Here is a 20029-nt window from a genome sequence, read left to right as displayed (position 1 = left end):
ACCTGCCTCTGCCTCCCAAGTGCTGGGATTAAAGGCATGCACCACCACCGCCCAGCATAAAAGTACATTCTCAATAAATTTATGTTAGTGTTCCAGACAGTTCAATGGTAGAGCTCTTATTTACCATGCTGAAAGCCCTGTATTTGATCCCTGGCATAGAGAAAAGCAAGCAAACAAAAAAAGCAAAACTGGCCCTCAGTAACCATTCTGGGAGAGGAGGAGAGCCCAACTCTTGTCAAGAAGCTATGCTTGCTGGGCGTGGTGGCACACACCTTAATCCCAGCACTCAGGAGGCAGATGGATTTCTGACTTCGAGGCCAGCATGGTCTAAAAAGTGAGTTCTAGGACAGCCAGGGCTATACAGAGAAACCCTGTCTCAAAAAAAAAAAAAAAAAAAAAAAAAAGCAAAGCAAAGCTATGTTTGACAGGCATTTGGTAGTTCATGCCTTTAGTTCCAGCACTGAGGCAGAGGAAAGTCAGTGAGACCCTGCTACCCTGCTTCAAAAACCAAAAACCATACTACAGAAAAAGAAGGTATTCACAAGTGACAGCTACTGGGAGAGTGAATGTCAGTTCTTGTCAACACTGAGTACATATCAACCACAACCACACTCCAGGGTAGGCCCTAAACTCAGGAGTAGTTGGCCAACACAAATCATACTCCATGTTTTTCTTCTCTTTTTTTTCTTTTGTTTCTGTTGTTCCTTGTTCTAATAGAGAGGAAGAAGAATGAGGTTGGGGTGGATATGAAGGAGGACCTGGGAGGAGTTGGGGAGAAGGCAAAGAACATGATCAAAAATATATTACAGAAAATCCCAAAATATTAAGTAACATTAAAAGAAAAAAGTTCTTAAAGCTCAGTATTTGGCAAATACAGGGCCTGGTTTTGATTTCTAGCATCCAGAGAAAGTGGTGGGCCTCAATAGTAATTTAAAATGGTAAATAATCTGAATAGACATTTCTTCAAATAGCATACAAATGACCAAATAAACATGTAAGGTACGAAGATAGGCATATTAGTAGAGGTCATAAACCACAGAAGGCAAACTGAGGTAGAAGGATCATAAATTTACAGGTTATGTAGTAAGTTCCAGGCTAACCAAATGTACATAGCAAGACCCTTGGTGGGGGTGGGATTTGGGTGGGGGGTGGGGGGGGAAGGGAAGTGAGAGGGAATGATGGACAGAGGGAGCAAGGGAGAAAGAAACAAAGAATATGAGAAGGAACAATGACTTAAAGATCAGAGATTAAGAATTCTAGTATTGTTTTGGACATTGTGGCACATATTCCAGGATAGCTGGAGCTATAGTAAGATGGTCTCATTAAAAAATGTATGCCAGCAATTACACCAAGTGGCACACACATGTGCACAGATATACAAAGATGCACACACATAACGTTTTTTAAAAATCTTTTTAAAAAAGAGAGGGCAAACACAGGTGATATAGCTCAGTAGTAAAACTTTTGCTTAATAAAGAGCAGAGGTTTAACAAAGACTAATCAACATCTCTAATAGGAAGGAAAAGAATCTAAAGTTCCTGGACATTTCTGTTTCTAGGTTAACTTGTACTGTGAACTTTTTTTTTTTTTTTTTTTTGGGTGCCGGGTACAATCCCTAGCACCAAACCCTAAACCAAACATCCTATGAGAAAATAAGCCATTAACATTTCTGTTTTACATATTGGAGTACACACCCATGAGGGAGGAGTCTACCCAAATGTGATCTGGCCAATAGTAAACTAAGCTTTGAAATTGTTCCAGTTACTCTATCAACACTACAAGAAAACTCAACTGTCAATTCCTTTGCGGAAGTAAAACTTACCAGATAGAAAGGGGAACGAGGTGGTGGTGGGGGCTGGCGTCGAGGCCGGGGCCCACTGAACGAGGTAGCAGTGGGAAGAGGGCTGGGAGGACCAGAGCGCAGAGTCAGTGTCTCAGGCTCATCCTTGGGAACAGGTAGCCGGTTTACCATGGTGACAGGCAAGGAAGCGGCACCAGATGCCGAAACAAGGGAAGACGCCTGGGAAGTTGGAGCCTGTGTGAAGGCTGGGGCCAGTGCTAAAGTCTGGGTGGCAGATAAATCCAGAGTGGGCACAGGAACTGGACCAGGGCTCAAGGTAAGTGTTTGCACCGAAGTTGGGACCAGGAGTGAAGCAGATGATGCTGCTGGAGCCAAAGTCAGTGTGTGAGCTGGAGCTGAGCCCACTGGAGAACTTGGAGCCAGAGGGGGTACTGGAGCCAGAGACAATGTTTGAGTTGGACCTACTGGTCCTCCTGGTGCTAAAGATAGTGTCTGGGCTGATGTTGGTACCAGGGATGATGCTGGAGTCAATGACAATGTCTGAATTGGAAAGGGCCCCTGAGGGCTCCCTGTTCCCAAAGAATGTGTCTGAGACGGAGACAATCCACCAAGAGTGGGTGCTAAAGTTGGGGCTAGGGTCAATGTCTGAGTAGAAGCCAGGCTTGAGAGAGGTGATGAAACTGGGGTTGACACCAGAGTTTGAGTTGATGAGGGAGCCAACACAGAAGTTGGAGCTGATACCAATGATGATGAGGGTAAAGGGGTTCCTGACATTGATGGTGGAGTCATAGCTGGAAGCGGAGTCTGTGATGCAGCCAGAACAGGAAGCGGAGCCAGAGGAGGAGTTGGAGAAGGGCCCAGGATTGCTGTCTGTGAAGCCGCCATAGGAGCCAGAGAGGTGGCTAAAGCCTGAGATGTAGAAGGTGCTGCAGCCAGAATGGAAGCCTGAGCTGGAGCTGAACTTGGTGATACTGGAAAAGGACTGGTCAGAGCTGAAGCTGGCACCAGGACAGGTGAGCATGCTGGGGCTACAGCTGAGTTCAATCCTGGAACATGTGAAGAGGTGGTAGCCAACAACAGAGAGTGACCAGATGTCTGAGGTGGGGACAGGGCTGGAGTAGTAGCCAAACCTAGAGCCAAGGCTGACATTGATGGAGAAACCCCAGCTGATGCCAAAGGTGGTCCAGAGGCTGCTGAGACAACAGCGAGTGCTGGGGTCACACTGGTCAACAGGGCTGGACCCAAGTCTGAAACAGGTAAGGGGGCTGTGATGGGGATGGGTAATGGGGCAGAGGTTGGGACAGGAAGTGCAGTAGGAACAGATATGGGAAGTGAAGATGACACAGGGACTGAGACTGTAGAGGACACAGGACTAGAAAGGGGAGAGGAATTGTGAATTGTCATTGGAGAAGAGGTTGGCCCAGGGAGTGAGGATGGCATGTGCAGAGAGGAAGAGATGGTCATGGGAGCAGCTCCGGGTGCTGAAGCTGTGGAGACACAGAGGACAAATTAGCTTGATGAAGTATTATTTTTCTGCTCCTATTACTACCTGTCCCATCCTTTCCACTAATCCATAAGCTTCACTAAATTTTCCAGAAAGCCTTCAGTCCCACAACACGGAGTTAAAGTTTAAGAAATAGGGTCACTTAGCCTTTCTAGGATTCTCAGACATGTATCTTGGATTAGGTCAAGCTTGAGGCTCATAGCAAATTAAGACAATATGCTAACAAAGGAATCCACTGTGACTAAGAAAACTGAAGGACTACCAATGTCTCATTTATGTCTGATAAAAATTTCTGGCTTCAGCCATTATGAACTCACCACTGACTTCAGGCGAAGGACTGTGGACCAGCTTGAGGAGGGGCCTCACCAGAGTGGGTGTGGGTATGGGGGTACGAGTAGTACCCAGAGTAGGTGAGGATAGACGGCTAGGGGTTAACGTAGGGCGTGACGTCAACACAGCTGGAAGCCCAGAACTTGAAGGCCGGGGTGCTGGTGCCAATGGTGGAACAGGAGTCAATCCATCCCGAGGAGCCTGTCTCACTACAATCTTCACCACGCCTGTATTGTTCACCATGGATGGTGGCACTGCAAGAGGAAGCTACATTGAGAGGAAGGTAGAAAAGAAACAAGAGACCCAAAGGATGGAAGAAGTCCAGGGGAAAGGAAAAGAGGCAGACAGATACTAGAGATACTGGCAAGAGAAACAACATGGAGGGAAGGCTAGACACATAGTAGGCCCAGGGCATGCCTGAAAGGACCAAGGCCAAGTAAGGGCTGAGTAAATACAAAGGCCAAGAGCCTCACCCTGGTTAGCAGCAAGCGGAAGGCTGAGGCCAGTAGGGGCAGGGGTGGTGCTGGGGGTCGAAGGCAGCACAGAGACAGGGGTGGGGCCAGGGGTCGGGGCCACGGCCTGGATGAGGGCCACATGGGCAGGCTGGCTGATGAGGTGGTGCTGCCCCCCTGCTGACACCAGGTGCACCACATTCCCTGGGTTAAGGGAAAAGAGAGAGAGAGAGAAGAAGAAGAAGAAAGAGAGAGAGAGAAAGAGAGAGAGGGAGGGTGGAAGGGGGGGAGAGAAACAAGTACCTATCAGCCTGAGGGCAGAGGCAAGAGCAAGAGAGAGAATAGACAGGAAACAACAGCTCTAGAATCATCTTCCCATTTTTAGCACAGACCCCTTCCAACCATACCCTTTGGCCCTACCCACCAAAGCTAAGAAACATTAATGCTGACAGCTAAAAAGAGTCACACAAACAAAGACAGAGTAAGGAGGAAAAAGGCAGGACAGGGGGTGGGTTTTACCTACTTTGCAGCGGGCGGGGCTGCCCCACAGCAAGCTGGCGCACCTGGGCACCAGTCAAAGTCAGTTTGTTGCCCTGGATTTGGAAGGTGAGAGGTTTGCTTCCCCCAGCACTAGTCACTGGACGTTGTGCCAAGGAAGCCAACTGTCCAATGCTGACCACTTCTCCAGCTACAAACAGAGAAAGCCTTATATACACAGGGCTCATGTCCAAAACCACATCTCAGACCCCCACAAAGTACTTCTGAATCTAAATCTTTCCCATAATTTGTCATGTTCAACAAAGTAAACCGCCACTGAGAGCTTTGTGGTCAATGCCATTTGTCTGTCATCTCTTTTGCATTCACTAATGACCAGCTACCAAACAGGTAAGCACTACTTCTTGCTCTGTACCACCTCTTCGCACTCTCCCTCTGGTTTTACACACACTGGGTAAGTAACTTACTGCGGAGTCAGCATCGCCCTCAAGTGTTACCTTGATGACATTACCACTATCTACTCATCCATGGGCCATTTCCCCCATAGGATAAACTGTGAATTCCTTCATTGTCTCTTAATTATGGTTTATAATTATTGAGCAAAATACCTAATGTGAATTAGTTGTCTAAATCTTTATGTTCTCCTGTTCTTCTTTTCCTACAGCTCTCTAGCATGAAGACCCTCATCACATAGCCCTGATAACTTACAAGGCAGACGAGCCTGCATTTCAGGAGATAAGATGAGGCGCTGTGGTGTAGAATTCGGGGCTGGCACTGCTGTAGTGGTGACAGTTGCTATGGCGGAGGAGGTGGTGGTAGCAGCAACAGGAGATAAAGTGTAGCCTGGTGGCACTGTGAGGGGCTTCAAGAGGTTGGAGGAACCTGGAGGTGGAGCTGGGCTCAGTCGAACTGGGGCAGGTGGGGCTGGCTTCAGAGACAGGGTTGGTGTGGGAGGCCGTGAGGTCCCACTCATGACTCCCACGGGGGATGGCAACACTGTAAATACAAACATACGTCAGATACATCTCGACAAACACCTTAGCTGGGCTGAAAAGTCTCCATATTACCTAGTGAACACTATGCTCCCTAACCTTGAACTATTTAATGTCACTATTTCATACCCAGAAGTAATCCCACTACACTTGGTTTCTTTTTAACTCACCCTGGGGGAGAGGACCAGTATTTGGCTGCAAGGGAGACAAGAGAACAGGTCCAGGTGGCCGAGATGCAGGTACAACTGGTGTTCCGGCAGGTGAAGCCGACACCATGAGTGGTGCTGGCAACACTGGAGGAACTGGACCAAGAGCGGGCTGGACTGAGACCTCAGGGCCAGGAGGGGGACGGACTGGGACAGGGCCAAGGGGAGCCCTTGGGCTGTTCACCACCACCACTGTACGGCCTTCTTGCTTGGGCACTGGCTGCAGCATCCTATGAGGAAAAAAAAAAAAAAAATCACAGGATTAAAGTAAGTAACAAAAGAAATTAAGACAAGACAGAAAATCTATACAAGCAAAAAGAAGACAGAAAAGCCATCACCTTAAGGATAAAGTGGGGCAGGGAATCAGAGATAACCAGAAAGCACCAAGGAGAACAAAACACCAGCAACACAAGAGTACCTCCCAGAGTTCTCCAGTTATTCTGCTTCCTCAACCCCTGTACTGCAGCACACTCTGATGAAAGCTTCATAAACTCATCTAACTTTCAAGTCTCTCTATTCTAACTGCTCTATTTATTTCAAGAAGCCCATCCCCTTATTCCTTTGAACATATACCTGTTGACCTTCATCTTGACTGGCTTGGGACGAGGTGGAGGATCAGGAGCAGTTGCTATCTCTAACAGTACGCGGCGGGAAAGACGGTGGCGGGGCAGAAATGTGTCAGCCTCATATCGAGAGACTCGGCCCTCTAGGCCAATAAGATCAAACCGACCCATGTCAATTCGCTGCCACAAGAAGAAACACAAAGCAGGGTATCAATGGAACCATTTTGGAAAATTACACTAAAAGTAAAAATAACAAAAGAGATCGACGAAGTGGACATTAAACAATTTAAATGATATGTATAGAAGAACACAGAGTAAAAAGGCAACCCATAGAAAGGATAAAGTATTTATACATCACATATCTAACAGGTTAATTTTCAAAGTATACAAAAAATTCCACCTTTAATGACAGAACAACTGGTTTAAACTAATCAGCAATGTCTTGGATACACATATTTCCAATGACATATAAATGATCAATAAGCACATGAAGAAATGCTGAAGATAATTACTAGAGAAATGCAGATCAAAACTACAATAACACTTCACACATTAACATGGCTACTATTTTAAAAAACCACTTGGAAAGGATGTGACAGGACACCTTTAATATTGCTGATAAAAAATGTAAAATAAATGTGAAATATATAGCAGGAGCTAGGGATAAATAAGGCAGCTCCTCAAAACATTAGAAACAGAATTACCACGTGATCTAGCAACTTCATCTCTGGGCACAGACTCAAAATAGAAAGCAGGGACTCAAACAGATTATGTAACATTTATGGCAGCATTATTCATAAAAGCTGAAAGGTGGGCTGGGTATGACAATGAAGGCCTGTAGCCCCAGCATTCAGAAGGCTGAAAGATCCTGGGTTCAAGGATGAACTGTACACAGCCACACCCTGTCTCAAAAAATTAAAAAAAAAATTTAATTCATTTAAAAGTTAGAAACAAGTCACATGTCCATTAAGAGACAAATAAATAAAATGTGGCATTAGCCACACAATGAAATTCTATTTAGTCTTAAGAAATCTGTCTGAGAAGAGCATTTGAAGCCCTTTTTGGCTTTGGCTTCTCCAACAAAAACTCTCACCTGGAATTCCTTGATTTCCACCCTGCTGGCCAGCCCTACAAAAACTCCCAGGCTGCTAGCCCCCACAGTGAGCCAATTCTTCAAAGTCAAAGTAAGGCTAGCATATATTCTGGAAGAGAAGTGAGCAAGTGAAGTGGACAAAATTGTGGGCCTGGTTTAGTCCTAGTTTCAGTTGCCCTCCCCTAAACAGGACAACTGATTTGTGTGGAAAAGAATCCTATATACCTATAATAGCTATGTAGTGAGAGAGCACTTAATTCCACTGCAATGGACATTAATGGCCCATCTTGAGATATTGTCAATCCTAGCTTCTAAGCTATGAAGGGAAACCCAGGTTTTGTTTTGTTAGGATTATGGGAGAGGGCTAGTAAGAGTCTCAGATTTCTTTAACTAGTCAGTCTCAAGGACACTACTTAAATGTTATGATGGGAGCAAAAGGTTCAGTCATTGTCAAAGTTTACATTGAAAAAATGGTTCCATGATTCTGTCAGAAGTCCTGAAAGTAAGTCATTTTCCCTCAGTGGTTGACTCTGAACTATGGATTGATGGGTGACTGATTGATAGCCTGCCACATTTCCTAGTCCATTTGTGAATGTGGAAATGAGACCACAGGCCTTTTCTATACTTCAAGAATAAAGGCACTGTATCCCTAGCTAGCCTCTACCTAGTTTACATGGAGAATGCAGATCCATAGTAACGAAGTGTTTTGTTTCCTGTTGACCCTTTCACTACATACTTTTTAACCACAACATTTTAATGATCAAGATCTTTTATTTGCCCAAGTTGCTACATGTAAAAAGCTTATTATATATAATGCCACTAAATGCTGGATTATCCTTATTTTGTTTTGTTTTTGTTTTGTTCTTCAAAACAGGTTTTCTCTGTGTAGTCCCTAATGTCCTGAAACTCACTCTGTAAACCAGGCTGGCCTTGAACAGAGAGATCCACCTGCCTCTGCTGGTATTAAAGGTGTGCACCTCCAACACTGGCCAGCTAAAAGTACCCTCACTTTTTTTGGGTTATCAAAGTCTCAGATACTGCAGAAGTAAGTTAAAACTATACAGTTGAGGATGAGCTTGAATTTTTAATTATTTTACCTTCATACCTCACAATATGGACCACTATGCTCAGTTGATAAGAGTAATGCAGCTTGAACTCACTGCTTTTTCATGCTAGGCAAGAACTCTAACCGAGCTGTACTTCAGGCCTATCATTCTCTTTAAGAAGTTATATTACCTTAAAAATTGGTTGAGCGTGGATGTTTTTACACATGCCACTGTGTTGATAGACAGGTACTTTATGATTCCATTTTATCACAAACTCAAACTAGTAACAGAGTAGAATGGTAGATATTGGGATAGGGAAAAGCAAACAGGTTTTCAATATGTACAATACAGTGTTTCAGTATAAGAAAATAAAAGCAGTTCTGAGGATGGATGGTAGAGATGACTAGACAACACAAATGTCCTCGAGGTCACTAAAATGTAGACTTAAAATTGGTTAAAATAATAATTTTGTTGAATGTATTTTACCACAATAACAAAATTAGAGGATTCAGGAGTAACGGGATATCCACATAGAAGATGGAGTCAGGCGGAACGATTGTTTGAAACTACCCTGAAACAGGTAAAATACTTTCTTAAAAGGGAGGGAAAGAGTCAGGCCTGGAGGTGCATGCCTTTGATCTCAGTAGTGGAGGGGGAGAGGCAGGGAAATTGCTTTACGTTTGATGCCAGAGTGGTCTATATAGTGAGTTCCAAACCAGACAAGATACACTGTAAGACCCTGTCTCAAAATAAAATAAAATAAAATAAAATAAAATAAAATAAAATAAAATAAAATAAAATAAAATAAAATAAAGTGTGGGTAAAGAATAAGAAAAAGTAATATTTGCCAAATAGTTTCAGGTACGCCAGACTTTTGTTCTCAAAAGTATTAACTTCAATTTCAAGCACACTATAAACTAGGCCTTATAATTTCTGCTTTGATAGACAAGGAAGCTTAGGCCAATAACTAGGCCAAGGGTCACGTGACTAAAGAACAATAAAGCTATGAAAATAGTACTGAGTTGATAAAATAGGGAAAGTTAATGTGCAAAAGGTCAGGCCTTAGAGTGGAGACAGAAAGTTTGTATAATAAAACCACTAACCAGCCGGGCATGCGCCTTTAATCCCAGCACTCAGGAGGCAGAGGCAGGTGGATTTCTGAGTTCGAGGCCAGCCTGGTCTACAAAGTGAGTTCCAGGACAGCCAGGACTATACAGAGAAAACCTGTCTCGAAAAACAAAAAAAAAATAAATAAAATAAAACCACTAACCTTAGGGATAACTACATACCTGGAGAGGATGAATTTCAGTGGCCCTTAGGACCAGAGAGGCGGTGCTAAAGCAGATGCCTGGGGTGATGAACGGGGAGGTAACAGGTCGAGGGTCAAATAGATTTGGATGATTGCAGACTTTCCGCAACTGCATCAAAATGTTGATGACACTCATAAAATGGCCTGTAGCTAGTGTCTCCTTAGTTCTGAAGACAGAGCAAAAATAAGAAAGAGACATTTGACAACTACCTAGGTTCTAACCCAGAGCACCAGTGTCTACCCTCAGTCCTCTCTTACGTAGTCTGTGCCATGAAGTCATCATAGAGACAGCGCTGCCGCTTGGAAAGTCGGCACCGGATAACATGCTCATACTTTTTGGGCATCTGCTTCTCAACATCCACCTTAACTCGGCGCAGCAAAAAAGGTCGCAGAACCTAAAGGCAAATGATCAGAGTGCTAACAGAGTGGGCACTATGCTCCCCAGCGTCCTCCTACATGGGACTTGGCTCATGGATAAGCAAAGTTACTGGCTTAAGAAATAAAGCATGTGGGGCTGGTGAGATGGCTCAGTGGGTAAGAGCACCCGACTGCTCTTCTGAAGGTCCAGAGTTCAAATCCCAGCAACCACATGGTGGCTCATAACCATCCGTAACAAGATCTGACTCCCTCTTTTGGAGTGTCTGAAGACAGCTACAGTGTACTTACATATAATAAATAAAAAAAAAAAAATAAGGCACGCCAGATATTAATTACACATAGACACAAACTCTCCTCTCACATAACTTACTGTTTACAGAGAAGGGAAACAATGATAACTGTAAACAACATACAAAGATAAACCTAGAGCAAACTAACTTTGAAAGAGAGATGATTTAAATTATACTTGGAGGAATAACTATTTGTTATGTTAGATGCTGCAAAAATAAGGCAGGCTGGGACTGCTGGGATTATAGGTGTGTGCTGCTGTCATCAACACCTGCTGTGAGGTGGGAGACAGTATTCTTTTTTTTTTTAACATTTATTTATTTATTGTATATGAGTACACTGTAGCTGTCTTCAGACACACCAGAAGAGGGCAATGAATCCCATTACAGATGGTTGTGAGCCACCATGTGGCTGGGAATTTAACTGGGGACCTTTAGAAGAGCAGTCAGTGTCTTAACCACTGAGCCATGTCTCCAACCCGTGAGACAGTATTCTTATCAGGCCTAAAAGCCCTGGACTCAATTGCCAATACTTTTAAAAAAAGGGTGGGGGGCCTGGAAAAAAGTATTCTTTGGACAGACAAGGGGGGGGGGAGAGTGTTGCTGATAGGGGCTGCTTATTCTGATGCTATTTTCACTCTCCTGGGAGGGGCTGAGAACAAGGAATGAGTCAGTACTCAGGTGACTTCCAATGAACCTTCTCCCCACCCTAATTTGTAAAAAAGAAAATTAAAAAAAAAAGGCTAAAGCCAGTGATTGGGCAGGAGAAGGGAAGGTGGAACAGAAATTTTGGGAGGGAAAGAGGAGGTGGGAGGAAAGAGGAGGTGGAGCAGAAGCACAAGTTATAAGGAATCTCATAGATGGAGAAAGAGGATAGTGTAGTGGTAGCTCTATCCAATCTAGGCTTGCAGCTTGTATTCATATCAATTGAGTTGTGTTGTCTTTGCCTGGGCTTATATGGGTTGAAGATTTGCTGCAACAAAAAAATTTTCTAAGAGCAAAGGTGAGTTTGTGAGTTCAAGACCAGCCTGATATATATCTCTCAATTCCAGGACAACTAGAGTTATGTAGAGAGACTCTGCTCAAAACCAAATCTCATAGGACATAATCTTCAGTATCAACTAAGATTAGAGAATTAAAAAAAAAAAAAGTAATTGTTAATATTTGCTGGCTTCATAGGGCATTATGGTATAATACTGGGTGGCAGAGGCAGGCAGATCTCTGAGAGTTCAAGGCCAAATTGGTCTAGAAAATGAATTCCAGTACAGCCAGTGCTTCACAAAGAAACCCTGTCTCTAAAAACCAAAAGGAAAGAAAGGGAGGATGTGTGTGTCTCAGAATGTTGAAACCTAGCTGTAGAAAAACTGGAAGGACCAGAGACAAGCACTACACCTCCACAAAATAAAGAGCCAAGAGACACAACTCAGTAATAGAGTGCTGATTCGTCTCGCTGGGATGTGCAATAGTGCCCTAGATTTAATTTCCAGAACCACAAAAGGATAGTGGCACTTGCCTTTAACCTCACCACTCAAAAGGCAGAGGCAGGGGAATCTCAAGGCCAGCATGTCTGGTCTACATATGGGAGTTCTGAGACAGCTAGGGCTACAAGGAGAGACCTTGTTTCAAAACAAATAATAATAACCAAATCATATTAAATTCAGTGGTTGAGAGCACGGACTGCTCTTATGGAGAATCTGGGTTCAATTCCTAGCATTACATGGTGGTTCGCAACTATCTGCAATTCCATTTCCACAAGTATTTACACTTTTCTGACTTTCTTTAACACTAGGCATGGTATGTGATACACATAATATATGCAGAGGAAAACACTATACACCTACAAATAGAAACCTAAATAAACTTATCCAGATAAAGTGAAATCATAACACATTATCAAGACCCAACAAAAATAAGGGGAAAACATCCCCAACTACAGAAAACAAAGAATAACTAAGGCAAAGCTGCTCAGCCTGACAGTGGTTATTCTCCTCAACACTACAGCCTGAAATAAACTTAGTTTAGCCTAATATTGACTTCTCCCTCTAAAGGTTTACTAGGCATTGCCTTTAACTTTTACTATACTGTATACAGGCCCTACCTTGTGGAGGCGTTTGACTAGACCTTCATTATATTCTTGGCTTCCTTCAATCATGCCAGTTAGAGGGTTAGAGAACCACTCCTTGAATTCTCGGTGAGACTGGAAGACATGTGGCATCAAAAAATGCATCAAGGACCACAGCTCCATGAGGCTATTCTGCAAGGGAGTTCCTGTCAGGAGCAGGCGCCTCTGGCTGTAAAGACAGAAGGAATTAGGATAAGCATAGTAAAATTTCAACTTTGTAAGCATCCTTAATATAGCTGACCCAGGCAGCCAAAACTTGGTTCATACCAAGACAAATCTCCCATGAATCCCTATATTCATCTTTACCTGTTAAAGTTGAGCAGTGACTGCCATCGTTGGGACTTGAAATTCTTGATGTTCTGAGCCTCATCCAGAATGAGATAGCGCCAGTTCTTGCGACGAAAAGCCTGGTGATCTTGCAGTACCAGCTTGTAAGATGTGATACACACATGGAAAGCATTGGGCTTGGTCCAGCCCTAAGAGGTCAAAGAGAAAACAGCTTATAATGAGATAAAAAAAAAAAAAACAAAAAAACAAAACACCACAGAAAAACACAAGGGGAACCGGAAGACATAGCACTCAAGGACAGAAATCAGGCTGGAAGAAATAAAACAGTACCAGCAACAGAACTGTGTAACAGGAAAATGAGGCAAAGTATTCATGAGAGGAAAGGATCTGAAACACTGAAGGAAACATCAATAAGGGACATGGAAGATCAAACCTGCCGCTTGAGCTTCCTCTCTTTCTGAGCTCCATAGTAAGTGAGGATTTTAAAACTCGGGCACCAACGTTTCAATTCCATCTCCCAGTTCAACATCACGCTGGTCGGAACAATGATTAAATGGGGACCCCAGTTACCTATTTAGCAAACAAACAAACAAAAAAACAAAACACATAGACTATGTTTACATTTTGGAATTCTGGTTAAACAACCCTAACTAGCATCTTTCTGATAATGATCTCAGCACCTATGCTGTCCTCTTTATGTAGATACTGACTAGAGTCAATGAGGCTACAAAGACAGCAGTAAGATAAACCGGTAATTCACTTTCCTGTAGGTGAAATCACCACTAAACAAGCTCCCCCGGTAATTGGCTATGAGGTCCCAAGAAAAGAAATCTACCTTTCTCACAGGCCAAGTGAGCAAGCAAGGAGATGGTCTGGATTGTCTTTCCTAGTCCCATCTCATCTGCAAGAATGCCATTAAGCTTCTTCTCATACATAGTGACCAGCCAGTCAAGGCCAATATGTTGGTACTCTCGGAGCTGGCCCCGAAGGAGTAGAGGAATAGGTGTCTTCACCTAATAGAAAGGGGATTATCACATATGGTGGAAATGAAGCACCTGCTATCAGGAAACAGTAAGTCAAGATATGAGAAAGTAGAATCTGTAGGTACCTGAGTAGTAGCCAAAGTATAACCCTTGGGCTGGAGACTTTCAGCTGCTGCAGCAATATCAGTAATTTCTTTCTTGGGCCCTAGAGTGGTCGTAGGACCGGGGGTGGGAGGTCCACTGCCCCCATCAACCTCACTCCTTTCATCATCCCGGGCAAGCAAGTACTCTACTCCAAAATCATCATCATCGTCATCATCATCAGCATCATCTCCCTCATCTTCTTTTTCTTCATCTGCTTGGCTCTGTGACTGAGCATCCTCTGACTCATCAGACTCAGATTCTTCTGACTGTGAACTCTCACTCATTTCTTCCTCTGAATGTTCATCTTCCTCATCCTCACTACACTCCTCAGCAGAATCTAAATCAGAAGACCAAACCTTAGTAAGCTGTTCCTCCAAGACCAGCCCTTTCCAGTTGTCCTTCAAAGCAAGTACTTACCCGACTGACTGCTATCTTCTTGAGCTGCCTCTTCAACTGTTTCCTCTAGTTCACCATCAGAGCTATTGGCTTCAACCTCATCTTCGTCTTCACTATCCCCTGAGCCTGGAGCAGAGGCATCACAGGCATAGGCTCCTGCATATTGCTGCAGGAGCTCCTCCATAGAAAGCTCACCTGATAGGGTAGAGACGAGTAAACATTTGGTTCCTTTGAGAGGATTGGGAAACAGGTATTTTAGTGCTACTGGTTTATTTTACTCAGGTCTACAGGGAGACAAGTTTTTATCTTTAGCACTAGCTAATAAAATCAATCCTGATAGCAACCATAGTAAATGCAGCATTCTCCTGAGAAGGATAGTACTTATCCCTGTGAACTAGCCGCCCCCCCCCCCAACCTTTTTTTCCCACTGCTGGTAATTTATTACAGACCAAATACTAATTACTCAGAACTATGTATCTATAGAAGTGGGCTATGTTATGGGCCATTCAGTGGGGAACAATGTGCATTTAATCTTCAGGTTTCAGACTTTTCTATTTTTAGGCTGCACTGTTCTGCAGATGTTCAATCTCCTTTCCATGGTGCCTGATCTCATCACCATAGTGTTTCTTTAAGGTAGCCAGTTGCTTTCTAGTATTCTCTCAGAAGTCTCAATCTTCTTCAGGTTTCCCCACTATTTCCGAAGGCTCCATTGATTTCTTAGACAGAATCAGAGCCCATGTCCAGGCTATCCAACCAGTGTGAGATCAAGCCTCAGTTCGCAGGATCCCCATTCCCCAGATGCTAACCATGCCTGAGCCACCAATGCTGAGCCATCAGTTGTCTCTAGAGCCACCTAAACACCCTTTAAAATTTTTGGTCAAATGTTACTAATATCCTGCTACAATGGCTATTCCTTCAACTGAGATCTCAGTTCAAACTCCTATCATAATCACAACATGTTCTTTCTACTTATAAGTGCCTTTCATTTATAAATCCTTTTGTTGTTTATACTTGAGTTATAAGAGAAACATATAATCAATAACTGAAGATAGGAAGATAAAAATATTATTTATTGTCTATTTATCCAACATTTTCTGCACAGTAGACACAGCAAGCAGATTTTCAGTAAAATATCTGGTAAATGTCACCTTCTCGAGCCAACTCGCTCAGTTCCATGGCATGGTCCACCTCCCCTTCCAGCTGCTCTTCAGCTGCTATAGTGTCTTCTTCATCCTCTGCTACAAAAAGAGAAGTTTCCACTGGTGAGCCCAACAAAGGATGGTTCCAAAACCATGGTCACACACATAGTCCTGGTTAAAATTTCAGTGAAAAACAAAATAAAAGCATAAATGTAGGAAAAAGGATTTGTAGGGAAGATGGGGGTTGACAGAGGTGGAAGGTAAGAGAACCCAAAAATCTATTTTATACATGTTTTGAAATGTCAAAATCTAATTAAGAGAGAGAGCAGGGCATTGCTGACACATGTCTTTAATCCCAGCACTTGGGAAACAGACATAAATGATCTGTGTAAATTCAAGGCTAGCCTGGATCCACATAGAGTTCCAGGACAGTCATCGATACATAATATAGACCCTGTCTCAATAAAACAAACAAAGCAACAATAAAAATGACAGAAGACGTCTGACCTTCATCTTCATTAGCAGTAAACTCTTCATCATCTTCATCTGGACGCCAACGCTTTTTGTTACACTGTGTGACAGCGGAAGGAGGAGGGTGTACCTGTATGGGGAAGGGTAAGAAGTGGAGGACTTAACACTTGAACACAAAGTTGAAAGGGTGCTTTAGGTGAAAGTCTTTAATCTTAGCACTGGGGAAGCAGAGGCAACTCTTGAGTTGGAGACCAGCCTAGTCTACATAGTGAATTCCAGGTCAGCCAGAGAGTCAACAAACAACAAGGTCCTGTGTGGTGCACATATCTTTAAGACCAGAACTCAGGAGGCAGGGGGATCTCTGTGAGTTTGAGGCCTGTCTGGTCTACAAAGTCAGTTCCAGTGTAGCCAGGGATGTTACACAGAAAAACCCTGACTCAAAACCAAACCAACCCAAACCACCAAACCAAACAAAGAGTTGAAAGACAGAGATGTAATGTAGATCAGAAAAGCATCACTGTTCCCTTGAGTAACAGCTGCCACTGGTACAGTATCAGGGCAAGGATGTAATCAAGGGTTTCATCTCAGCACCAGCTACCAAATCCTGACCCCACTGACAAAGGAAGGACCTGTGAAAAGTGCTAGAAAGTTAAGGGGAGCCATGCCCTTAATCCAAGCAGTCTATAGGCAGAGCTTTTTAAATTTGAGGTGACTGGTCCACACAATGAGTTCCAAGCCAGCCACAAAATTGTTCTCTGACTTCCATACGTATGCACACACAGACACAATTCTAATAATTTTTTTAGGTTATCCTAATCTACATGAGTGCCAGGTCAGCCAAGACTACACAGACCCTGTCTCGAAAAAAATAAATAAAATGAAATTTAAAAATAATTAAATCAAGGGCTAGAATGATAGCTTATTGGTTAAGAACACTGTTCCACTTCTAGAAGACCTAAGTTCAATTCCCAGCACCCTTATCAAGTGACTCAAAACCATCTGTAACTCCAGGTCCAGGGGATCTAAAGACTCTAGCCTCTGTTGGCATCTGCTACTGTGTATGCATATCCATACACAGAAACCGGTGGTTATAATTACAAATAAGAGATCATAAATGCTTTTTTAATTACAATAACAGTAATTAAAAAAAAAAACCTTAACATGCAGAACATACAGGCCAATGGTATAAAGGTCCAAAAGATTTTTTTAAAGATTTCTTTATTATTATATCTAAGTACATTGTAGCTGTCTTCAGACACCCAAAAGAGGGCATCAAATCTCATTAGGGATGGTTGTGAGGCACCATGTGGTTGCTGGGATTTGAACTCAGTACCTTTGGAAGAGCAGTCAGTGCTCTTAACCACTGAGCCATCTCTCTAGCCCAGATTTTTTTTCTTTGAGACAAGGTCTCACTATGTACCTCGTGCTGTCTTGGAATTCACTATGTAGATCAAGCTGGTCTCCAAGATCTACCTGCCTCTGCCTTCTGAGTACTGGCATAAAGGTATATGACACTACGCAAGCTCCAAAAAAGATTAAAAAAAAATTTACTTATGTATATGGGTAGCTTGCCTGGATGTACATTTGCACACTAGAAGAGGACAACGGATCCAGATGATTGTGGGCCACCATGTGGGTGCTAAGAACTGACCTCAGGACCTTTGGAAGAGCAGCCAGTGCTTTTTTTTTTTTGTTTGTTTGTTTGTTTGTTTTTCGAGACAGGGTTTCTCTGTGTAGCCCTGGCTGTCCTGGAACTCACTCTGTAGACCAGGCTGGCCTCGAACTCAGAAATTCACCTGCCTCTGCCTCCCAAGTGCTGGGATTAAAAGCATGTGCCACCACGCCCAGTGACCGCAGCCAGTGCTCTTAACCACTGAGCCATCTCTCCAGTGTCTCCAAAAATTTATTTATTTATTTATTTATTTATTAATTATATGTAAGTACACTGTAGCTGTCTTCAGACACTCCAGAAGAGGGAGTCAGATCTTGTTACAGATGGTTGTGAGCCACCATGTGGTTGCTGGGATTTGAACTCTGGACCTTCGGAAGAGCAGTCGGGTGCTCTTACCCACTGAGCCATCTCACCAGCCCCCCAAAAATATTTTTAAGACGACTATTACAACTTCCGAATTTGTATCACCTAACAATTTTTGTTACACACACACACACACACACACACACACACACACACACACACACACACACACACGATAAATGAATAATTTGCACGTATGTACATGGTTGTAGAAACCAGAGCACATAGTTTGGTGTCTTCCTCACTCACTCTCCAATGAACTTGGAGCTCACTGATTTAGCTAGACAAGGAAGCTCTTAATATTGAGATTACTGTGACATACCACTGCACACACCTTGTTTTATGAGCCAGACGAGGGAATGAACTCATCAAGCACTTTACCAACTAAGCTATTTCTCTCCAGCCCTCCCCTAGGAATTTTAAAAGTATAATAAATGCTTTCATTATATTAGACACCTTGCCAGTTGCAGGCTTCAACTTGGTTTGCAAATGATCAACTTTCCTATCAATGAAACCCCAATTGCCCTTAACCCAGATTCTTAAAACCATAGATCAACCTATGCACAGGATTTTAGAGCTGAAACTTTCCATCTATTTCCCCTCGAATCTTTCTTCCTGTACCTCTTCTGTTTATACCTCTAAATCCTGAGATGGCTCCTCTTCAATATTTTCTTCAGGCCCATCTTGGGTATCACTGTCATGAGAAGGTGTTTGAGAGGGGCTAAAAGGCCCACCCAATAGCTGAGGAGGGAGGGAACGGAGCAGCTCTTCCAGTGGCAGTTCTCCCTCATGTCGAAGAAGTTCAATCTCACGCCTCTGGGTCTCTGCATCATTGCCTTCCTGCTGTTCTTCAACCTCAATGGTCTCCTCATCATCCTCTTCTTCTTCCTCTTGGGGTTGAAAGTCCCCATCTATAGCAGGAGAACAAGGTCACAAAGTCCACGGGCCCTGCAAGCCACAGGGTGGGTTTTTCAGCTCTGGAAAGGGCACTTGGGGAAGAGTAACAGGACCAAAGAGCACACACACCTTCATCATCCAGTCGAGAAACCGGGGGTGGAGGACTGGATGCTGCTGAGGAAGAACCAAGGCAAGGGGAGGAGCCAGCTTTGCTGGAGGATAGTGGCTGGTTAAGGCTCTGAGACAGAAGGTCTGAGTACTTCTCAGTTTGCCCTACAATGAAGTCCAGGTGCAGATCCAAGGCTTTCTTACGTTTTTCTTCAAGCCGAGACTGTTGTTTGAACTGTACCACCTACCATAATCACAAAAGACATCAGTCACCTATGTACTCACTTGTTTATATACTCCCAGCCAACGACTTAGGGATACTACCTTTATGTCAGACTTTGGCTTGGTCATTCAGAAAAAACTAAAAATCTTTAAGGGGCTTCTGATCTATACGATACTTCTAAAAAAAACCAAAACCAAACAACAACAACATAAACACAAGATGGTGTCAACTTAGTATCTAGGAGCTGGAGAACATTAGCAAATCCATCTTAAATTGGATCTTTAAAAAAATTAATAGTCAGTCAGTGGTGGCACACACATTTAGTATCATCACAGGCAAGCAGATCTCTTAATTCAGGACCAATTTGGTCTATAGAGTGAGTTCCAGGACAACCAGGGATACTGAGAGAAATCTTATTTTCAAAACCCAAAAACCAAAACAAATAAATTATAAAAAGTATGTACAGCTACCAGTGTAGGTCAGTAGGAGAGCACATGCCTAGCATAAACAAAGGCCTGGGTTTGGGGGGTGGTGGTGATGTCTTCTGTAACTACTAACTAGGAGAACAGCAGCAATAGAAAGAGACCTTGTGTGAATGGCCAGGTATGTGAACCTCAAATAAAAAAATATTCAAGCCGGGCATGGTGGCGCACGCCTTTAATCCTAGCACTTGGGAGGCAGAGGCAGGTGGATTTCTGAGTTCGAGGCCAGCTTGGTCTACAGAGTGAGTTCCAGGACAGCCAGGACTACACAGAGAAACCCTGTCT

At 43.4% G+C, this 20029-nt stretch overlaps 1 protein-coding gene and 1 non-coding gene across 3 annotated transcripts in view; both read right to left on the bottom strand.

The window, feature by feature from the left end:
• Positions 1-20029, bottom strand: part of Srcap (Snf2 related CREBBP activator protein) — a 48278-nt gene that overhangs the window by 16616 nt on the left and 11633 nt on the right. For both annotated transcript variants that reach the window (XM_021203866.2, XM_029545324.1), the window contains 19 exons: positions 19061-19283; positions 18671-18945; positions 16036-16129; positions 15538-15627; positions 14411-14584; positions 13975-14330; positions 13702-13879; positions 13300-13436; positions 12885-13054; positions 12555-12747; positions 10050-10186; positions 9772-9958; positions 6354-6523; positions 5745-6010; positions 5291-5578; positions 4611-4775; positions 4109-4291; positions 3623-3889; positions 1823-3288 (listed from right to left, as the gene is read on the bottom strand). In XM_021203866.2, the coding sequence (XP_021059525.1) occupies positions 1823-3288; positions 3623-3889; positions 4109-4291; positions 4611-4775; positions 5291-5578; positions 5745-6010; positions 6354-6523; positions 9772-9958; positions 10050-10186; positions 12555-12747; positions 12885-13054; positions 13300-13436; positions 13702-13879; positions 13975-14330; positions 14411-14584; positions 15538-15627; positions 16036-16129; positions 18671-18945; positions 19061-19283 (5019 nt within the window). The remainder of the gene's footprint in view (positions 1-1822; positions 3289-3622; positions 3890-4108; positions 4292-4610; positions 4776-5290; positions 5579-5744; positions 6011-6353; positions 6524-9771; positions 9959-10049; positions 10187-12554; positions 12748-12884; positions 13055-13299; positions 13437-13701; positions 13880-13974; positions 14331-14410; positions 14585-15537; positions 15628-16035; positions 16130-18670; positions 18946-19060; positions 19284-20029) is intronic.
• On the bottom strand, positions 16515-16644 carry LOC115062897. The gene has a single exon (XR_003842804.1). It is a non-coding gene; the product is annotated as a small nucleolar RNA SNORA30/SNORA37 family (small nucleolar RNA).

Source organism: Mus pahari, chromosome 1 (genome assembly GCF_900095145.1).
Source record: "Mus pahari chromosome 1, PAHARI_EIJ_v1.1, whole genome shotgun sequence".
NCBI lineage: Eukaryota > Metazoa > Chordata > Mammalia > Rodentia > Muridae > Mus > Mus pahari.
The sequence above is the reverse complement of the archived record's forward strand: the minus strand, read 5'-3'. Positions and strand labels throughout refer to the sequence as shown.